The 9,045-nt window shown below is 43.5% G+C and overlaps 1 protein-coding gene across 6 annotated transcripts in view; it reads right to left on the bottom strand.

Annotated features, from left to right (window-relative positions):
• The window catches only part of smtnb (smoothelin b), an 84,495-nt gene that overhangs the window by 25,282 nt on the left and 50,168 nt on the right, over positions 1–9,045 (bottom strand). For all 6 annotated transcript variants that reach the window (XM_066689475.1, XM_066689477.1, XM_066689474.1 and 3 more), the window contains one exon: positions 6,708–6,778. In XM_066689475.1, the coding sequence (XP_066545572.1) occupies positions 6,708–6,778 (71 nt within the window). The remainder of the gene's footprint in view (positions 1–6,707; positions 6,779–9,045) is intronic.

Raw genomic sequence — 9,045 nt, forward strand, 5'->3', positions numbered from 1 at the left:
AATCCTTGTGAGGTGCCTGTTCCCTATGCTCAGCATGAAGCGATGCATCTGAGGGACATCGCCATACTGCAGTCTGGTGCTGCCCAGGCAAGACCCAGCGCATTGGGCTGTGGTTTAATCCAGAAATCTGATGTGAAAACCACAGGATGTAATCTGCAGGCCACCTGCAGAGATTAGTCACCACTGCCAGCTGCTGGACTACTATACTACAGGATTTATGATTGAATCAGGGCAGTAGGCGTTTTTATTTGAGTTACTCTCACATCCTTGCCGATCTTTTCGCTTAGAAAAGCTTCGAAAAAGGGTCCCATAAATGATCTTAAGTTGCCAAACTAATAATTTTGTGGTAGTTTAGTACTACACTAAATTTCATCTGCTGGGCTTCCTCATGAGAAAATAAAAATCAGGTCCTTTAGTTCATTTGGGTTTATCAGGAATTTCCCCCAAAACTTTAAGTCTTGGATAAGTTTCAGTGATGGAGGGACCAAGTTCTGCAGGACATGTTAACTACACAAGTGTTTAAGCTTGATTTGGTGGCCTTATATAACGTTTAAGTGATTCAAAGGGGAAAGAATTCAGTTTTATGCACCACTGGGTACAATGTGGGCTGCCCTATAGCCTATAGTCGGGAGACTTAGGGGTATAGTACAAGAAGCTGCACTGATAACTGCAGGATCCGAAAGTGGAAAAATAACACTCCAGTTGCAGAGCAGTTTGGCCAGGAGCTGCAGGATCGTGTATAAAGCTGAGGTTGTTTGCCGTGGGCCTGAAATGGATCAAAGTGTTGCATAAGCGAGTCCTACTTTCATAAAGGTCAATATATAAGTGTAGTTTGATCTGTCCAGCAGTCTGATGTATTCCTGCTCCATACCACCAGTTTCAACCTTCCAACTTCTACACATCATTTTAACAGGGCTGCTTCTCAATGCACTGCTCAGATGATACAGAGAACAGAGGAAATTCTCCTCGAATCAGAACTCTGAGCGGTTAAATCCAACAAAGACTGGATAACACCCACAAACAAACCGAAACAGACTTTAACAATAGCTACTGACTGAAGGAGAGCCAGCTCAGTCTTTAGGCCAGTTTTCTGAAGTGAACCCTACAGGAGCGCTGGTTCCTGAAGCAGCAACATCAGCCAAATAACTGAAGAGCACTGATCTTAGCCTACAATAAAACACTAATGCAATCTCATTAGCAGGCTATTTTCAACCTTCAGTAATGACTTCAGACCCCCAAAGTGGCTCAGGAGTGTCACAGTCTTAAGGGGGCCTTCTCACTGTCGTATTTTCGATTCCTGACCACATTTAGGGAAGTTGCAATAACAGGACACCCTATACACCTCTTCCTACCAGATCTGATCTTTCCCTGCAAGCTGACCCACTGGAAGTCTCTGGTACACCCCTGAGAGCGAGACACAAGAATAAAGTCACAAGAATTTAAAAGAGACAGAAAATCCAATAAAGTGGCTAGTGTTACAATTAGGGAGTTTACACCAGTGAATCAACAAAGCTTTCAACTTAGAAAACTGGTCACTCTTTTGTGATAAGGATTAAAAAACCCACAGGCTTCCAGAAAACCCAAATCAGCTTCTGAGATATGTGATTTCAGGTTGTTTTTTTTGCCTTCTGCTTACCAAATTTAAGAAAAAAAAAAATCATACTTTTCACCTCACCATGCAATTAGAAGCTTTGGTCAAGAACGGCTTCCAGAATACTGTATCCCTGCACCTCACTTGTGACTCTGTGTAGTCAGAGGGCAGTTCAGACGCATTAAGCACCAGTCATTTTCCGGCTCTGGTCAGGCAATTGTCAGCCTGCTAATCCCGGACAGACAAGGGATCAGCCCTGACCTTCCCTCACCTTGACTACATCCAGGGAGCATTGCTGGGGGCTGAGGAGGGGTCAGGAAAGCCAGCACACCCAGTCAGCCAACCAGTCCAATCCAGTTCACTCCTAACCCTCCGATTCCTCTCAGTGTCTTTGAAACCTACAGCTACTAGTGAATCTCCTTGGTCTCTCCTTCCCATCATGCAACGCTTGTCAAACTGTGCTGTTTGTAGCTATTGGCTATTTTGTGTTAGTTTAACCTCCTCTTTGATATACTGTGTATATTACTGTCCCCAGTTCCTTATACATTATATACTTTTATGCAAGATGCCTTGGATTAACATGCCACACAAACGCACTGTACCTGTAATACAGCAGCCTAATCTCCTGGGCTGCTCAGCACTCTTGCTCTCAGGCACTCTCTTAAACTGCTCCCTCATGCCTCTGATTAATTATGCATTTTATCATTTCTATCATTTTACTCTAACTACTTCTATGCCTACCCCACCCTTGAGCACATACCCAGGACTGAACTATAATTTTGCTTTTGTTAGCTAGCATTTGGACTATCTGCCTATTGTATTTTGTACCGATTGTATCTACTGCACTTTTGAATGCTTTGAAAAATGTTTCTTGTGAAAACTAAGGTCTCCCTGGCTAAGGATGTCTGCTATGAAATAAATCAACATCTACAAACATCTACCTCTTTAAATCTCCAGAACCCACTTCTGAGAGATGATTCCAAGAGACAGACACACTCACTAGTGTACCACGGTCCTCAGGACAACATCACCCGAACATTTTCACTCCCAGCATAGTATACCTTATAGCCAGCACCATACCACACTTCTGCTGAAGACACCATCCTGCCCTTGAGGGTCCCGTCTGCAGCTTCCCTCGCTGGGGTTGGATTTTAGGTCACCTGAGCTTGACTTTGCTACACATCCAGCCCAACTTAATCCTCTCACATTACCGTGCCACACAAGACAGGTGCCCGTCTCAGACGCTGAAGAATGCGCTGCTCAGACACTATTGTGGCCGTCTAGCGGGGTCCTACCTCAGCCCTCGGCGCAGTTCGGATCAGAAAGAGCTCCTCATGCCACCGTGGCGAAGCGACACTCGCTGAGCCCTGTCCTGCCTTAACGATACTAACGAGGGAGTTAAGTGGAGCAGACAGGAGCACAACACAACGTCCTGGTTTAATCCCCACCCCACACATCAACCCCCCAGCCCTCATTGACACCGCCACGTAATTACTTTTATTGACAGGGTGCCTGATCCATTAACGGAATTAAAAAAATAACAGTTCACATTTTTTTTTTAAATAAATAAAAATAAGCCCCACACAAAAGGCAGTGCTCACTATGTCTCACAGGGCATGTTTTTCTCTCTCCAGTGTTTGGGCTACATGAGCGCTTTGGTGGTCTTTGTGGGGTTTCTGGAAAGGGGGGAAGGCATGTGACGCCTGGAATCAAGAGTTACACAGAGGTAAGGGGCTCAGACCTCATTGTCTCGTAAAGCCCATCCGCATCAGCGCTCCCCTGAAGGAGGCAGACACCGGAATGCAGCCAAAGAGCAACTTGTGGAAAAAACTAGATGAAACGGCGCTGCTTAGATCCCCCTGCTCTCACCAGCACACATGCAGTAAACTTTCATGTTACATACATGTGCAGTGCCAGGTTACTGCTACTATTAGTGCTGCCAGACACACACACTGATAAGGGAGTGTAGACAGTAACAGAAAGACGCACTCAAGGGTGCTCGTAAAAACTGATATCCAGGACAAGTTAAAGAGACAGAGCTGTTGAACTGATGGAGATGGACGAGTTGGGGGATCAGGGGGCAGGAAAAGTTGGACAAGGGAGCTGAGGGACACGCCCATTTGGTATTCAGAGGGTCAAGTCGGCCACCGTTTGTTGCTGAAGGAGGTTTGGATCCTAGAGAGCTGTGGAGTGACCCTACATTCCTGGGCTATTGTCACAGGAGGGTTGGTTTTCAAAGAGACGTTGCTGCAGATGCCCAGAAGAGTGGAAGCAACTGTGGAGTCTTTGTTCAAGTGAGAGAAGTTACATAAGAATCAAATGTGAAATAAACTATTTCAGGGTGATGTCACAGTGTGGGAGTTGAGTAGAGCAACATTCTGTTCAACTGAGACAATCCTCCTCCATCCCACTTAAAGAAGAGCGATTTATCCTAGTCCCTAGGTCTCGCCAATAGACAGGGTCTTATGTGGAACTGGAAAGGTACTGGTACTGTAATAATTCCAATAATATTACACCAAAGGACAGAAGAATTGGCTCCCAGCCCTGGGAACAGTGTTTAGTGGATGTTGGCTTCTTGTTATAATTTACATTTAGTTTCCAAGCTGTGTTCGGCAAAACACTAACACTAACAGAACAGAAATGTAGCAAAACAAAGAGGGCAGGGCTGCTCCGAGGTGGGAGGGGGCAGCTTGAGGGCTGTTTACCCCGAGGGCAGTAGAGTGTGACATATCGAGCCTCATGTCCCTCCCTCTGCCGAGATTACCTTACATGGACAGGGCCTGCTGGGCACTGACACCGTCAGAAAAACACCCTTCCCTGCAGGAGATCCACGAGGGGCGCGAGAAACAGCCATCGACAATCACCTGGACTTACAGCCTACACCTCAACCCATAGAGTTACCTCTGCATTGCATTGGGCTGTCAGTTTGATTTAAAAAGAAAAAGGAGACAGAACATTTACACCCACCCCCCTGCATTCGCTTCACTGAATAAATCCTTCCAAAGGGTTTCTTTTAACCTCCTATCTATCCTGTTTGGAATATCTGGGACAGCAGACAGTCCAGTGCTTTTAAAATGAGGCTGCCCTTGGCCTTATTGATAGTCCTTCTTACAGGAGGCCAGAGAAACTGTGCCATTCCTGTAGATGGGCAGATTCTAATGCAGAGGGAAGTCCGACTGTCTTCCTTAAGCACACTGCTATCCTAAATATCTGCATACTGTACACAGCTGTCAGAAAGCCCTTGTCAAAAGCTTCCACAGAACATTAACTCTGGTGCAGTGTAGTGTCTTACCAGTAGAGGGAGGTCTTTCACACTAACAGGCCACACAATGAATAAGCTGCGCTGGCCAAAATAATTTTTCACAGAGTTGACATATCGAAGTTTAAAAAGCTACAGCAGGTTTTGTTATTTTTCTTCAAGATTTGGAAATTGTAATCTTTGAAAACACAAAGTCAAAGTAGTCTGGTGGGAAGAGACAGAGTATAATATCTAACAAGTAATCATGGTCTTTACATCAATTTATGATTTATGTCCATTAGGAGAGGTGCGCAGAGAAAAGCACTCGAGGAATGAAGACAGAAATGTGGTGTTAATAATAGGGATCGACTGATAGGTTTTTTTCAGAGCCGATACCTATACTGATTAGTGATCAAGGAGACCAATAACTGATAATTGGGTCATATACATATACACACACACACACACACACACATTATATATAAATCTATATCTATATATCTATATCTCTCAGACCCAATTATCGGTTATTGGTCTCCTTGATCACTAATCTGTATAGGTATTGGCACACACACACACACTTGCAGTAAAAATTTTAATTTTACTGTCAAAATTTAAAGTAGCACAAACACTAACACAAACTTCCTTTCAATGCGTTTAATTTTTTTTTATTAAATACTAGAAAACAGAACATTTAAACATTATATTTGGAAAAATAAAGTGCAGGGAGCTCATAGCAGCATTTCTTGTAAACTGAACTGAAATTTTACATATATAAAAATAATTGACTCAATAATTCCCCAAAACAGGTACATTTAACTGACGCGAGCGCGAAAGCAAGTCTCAAGTTGTAACAACCTGCCATCACCTCCATGCATTCTGACAAGAAAATGGCGACCATTACATGTACGAGTAGGTGGGTTGTACATGCATTTTCGATGCTTATTTTAGGTAACAAAAAACGTATTTTAGATGCTTGTTTTGGGTCGGAAAAATGTATTTTAATGCCTCATGCAATCGTCGACTCTCTCAAGAAAATACAACGCAAATGGAGGTGAATTGACTCGCTTTTTGTGATGAGAACCATGACAAAATGTTCGCTGCGTTACCATTGCTAAACCTCCTAACATTAGCTAGCTCCTAGCTACCATCATGTAAAACGTTAAAAACACTCATACGGACGAGTAATCCGTTATATAGTATTTGTTACCTTACTACGAACGTTAGCTGACATCGTTGACTCGTTACACAAAAATATCACTGCATAAACTCAAATGTTAACGTTAGCCATTTTTTACTGCAACAAAGCGTGTTATATGCATTGACTCTGGTGGAAAAGGTGTGACTGATTTAAAAGCCATTGCTTTTGCCTCCGTTGAATGAAATCCCTTATCATGTTTGCCCTATTAAACAGGGTCCTGAAAAGTCACTTTCCAATGTCCAATGTCAACTTCAGCATAGATTGTGATGTTCATTGCAACTTCAGCATTCTTACCTTCGAGAAAACAGTCTCTCGTCTTAGCCATGCATATCTCTGCTTTCCTTTTTCCCACGTCTCTCTCACAAATACGGCGTACAGTGTTGATTGGCTATTTACTTGTGAGTTACAACCAATCCGATAACAGTTATGATGGGACATTGAGCCAGACTAGACGCAGAAACCTTTCTGAGGAATGTGGCTGCATCTGAGCCAGTGCAGCGCATTTAAAAAAAGTAGGCCTATCTTATCGGCAATCATATCAGACAAATTAACGATTCTGATTATTGGAAAAATTATGAATATTGGATCCAATAATCGACCAGGCTGATAATCGGTTGATCCCTAGTTAATAACAGGACTTGGGGGGAGAAGATGGGATCCCATGAGCAGGGACTTACCTGGCTGGATGTGCTGGAGTTGGAGGCAGCGGAGATCTTGAAGGGAGTGGCTCTCAGACCCAGCGTCAGCTCTGAACGGAGGACACAGCAGGGAGAGAGGGGTCAGTACCAGGCAGGAAGCAGGAAGTGGCCCGTCTTTACCCACAACATAACCCCCCCAAACGTTTCATCAGGAGGCAGTCGAAAAGAGAGCCTGGTACGGATTTCCAAGCAAGCAATGGAAAAGGCCATGTCCAACACTCAACAAGAACCTCGTGTGCAAAGCATTCCAAAACAAGTGCTGTCATTAAAACCGCCAATCCTGATTCAGTCACCTGCCACACAAATTCTAAACTGACTCTTCTTCAACTGCACTTAAGTTCATTCGCTTTACATGAACAAACACAGGCGCTTGGGTCGGCTCAGTGCACTATTTTGGTGAAAACAAGCGTACATTGTGTACACAACACAGGTGGTGCAGTTGAGGGCTTAAGCTGCATTTGAGTGTGATCTAACAAACCCTGCCGCAGAACCCAATTTGGTTTGTGTCAAGCTGTCAGGATTTTTTTTTTATTGGGGTTTTTAGCTGCTCACGTTGATGTAAACTGTTTGGTTTGGAATGACTTCAGACTGTAAAATCCACTGCTGTTGTTTTGACAGGCTGCTCCCACCAGCCAGGAGCGCAGAGAACATTTTGCCAACCCCCTGTTCCGATCTCCTAGCTGCTTTTTCAGAAATCAAGCAAACTCAAAGCAGCACGAACTCAAACTGAATAAGACACACACACAATTACAAAAAAAAAAATCTAGTCTTGGTTTAAACTTGCACTGCATTAAGATAAGACACTGTTCTACCCCGTCTTTGAAAGTTGAAACAATTCTACAATATTTTGAAAACCAGGAAAAATCAAATACAGGCCTTTGATCCCAAAGTTGTCTTTAGAATTTTCCTTAAAGTCTCCACCAACAATCAATGCTTTGTTTTCTACCACCTCGGATTCTCAATTCCCCGCAAACCTAACTTTCCAAAGTTGGTATGGAAAAATTATGAGCAAGGGCTGGTCTGTATGTTTATTGGAGTTACACCATTAACATCAGTACAGCTTATCTTCTCGCTCAGACAGGTTGCACAAAGATGCCATCAATTCTCTGGATTTGAAAAACTGCACAATCTAATGGACTGAATTCAAATTGCTGGTTTCACTCTTGCCTGGGATGCTCCTGGAGCTGGATTGTGTGTGGTTTACAGTTTTAATCACACACACTTCCACAGAGAGCACTCCTCTGCACAGCTCATCAGATACCGGGTAAGGGTTGCTATAAACTTTTCCACACTTCAAGTTCAAACAAACCCTGCTTCTCACCAGTGACCATAGAAGGCCAGCATTTATAGTCAAGTCAAAAATTCATCCTGGTATCTCCACTGTAATTGCAGTCTCACACAATCTTGGGCCACAATCGTGTGCACGAGCGGATTTGTGCTTCACAGCTGTTAACAGAAGGGGTTCCAGCCGAGTCTGGAGGTTGACTGGCTCATTCTACGTATGACTTATTGGTTTCCTCCAGGTCAACTGGGATTGAATGAGCTGGAATCTGTGCTGACAAACTCATTCCCAACTGCTCTCAGGATTTCGTTTTTTCTCTAGGTCTTGTTTCTGTGTTACAGCATCTTTGGTCCATCCAAACGCCCTACTCTGAATTTACACTAGGCTGAATTTCAAATCCAAACAATTATATGAATCTGTGACATCATGTCATGATAAACTTTTTTTTATGTCATATAAGAAGGACACGTCAGTTTAGACCTTGGTTATTGCATATCCTATTATATGCATTTTGCATGTGCCACTGTTATTGCTGCTTTAAGAGTCGCTAACTGCAATAACTACAATGGGGTAAGATGTGCAATTTTCCAAAGCACCTCCCCAAGCTGTGCAACAGGAAATGTCCAGGGGAGAAACATGAGTTTTACACATGACAGCTTCAGGTTAGAGCATTGTGCAACACCAAATTGCTCACCCTATACACTCTCATGATTGAGAAGTTAGGCTACCTGGAATAGCAAATGACTGCCTAACCAGAAAGTCAGAAATCACCCATAATAATACAAGTGATGGCTAAGAAGTGAAATGGCTGGAGTAGACTAGTTTAAAAACGCCCAGTGCTCCTACAGTGAACCAAAGCTATCTAGCCATGCACAGAAAGCATACTGGAAGGTGTCAGCAAAGGTCTTCAGGATTTAAAACCTACACACAACTTGGTTCTGATCAAACCTACCTGCAGACGAAGTGTGAGCCGATTCACTGAGAATTGTCCATTCACGGTAATTAAGTCACAAGTCTGACCGTGAGCCGCGATGA

This window comes from Amia ocellicauda, chromosome 17 (assembly GCF_036373705.1).
Source record: "Amia ocellicauda isolate fAmiCal2 chromosome 17, fAmiCal2.hap1, whole genome shotgun sequence".
Lineage (NCBI taxonomy): Eukaryota > Metazoa > Chordata > Actinopteri > Amiiformes > Amiidae > Amia > Amia ocellicauda.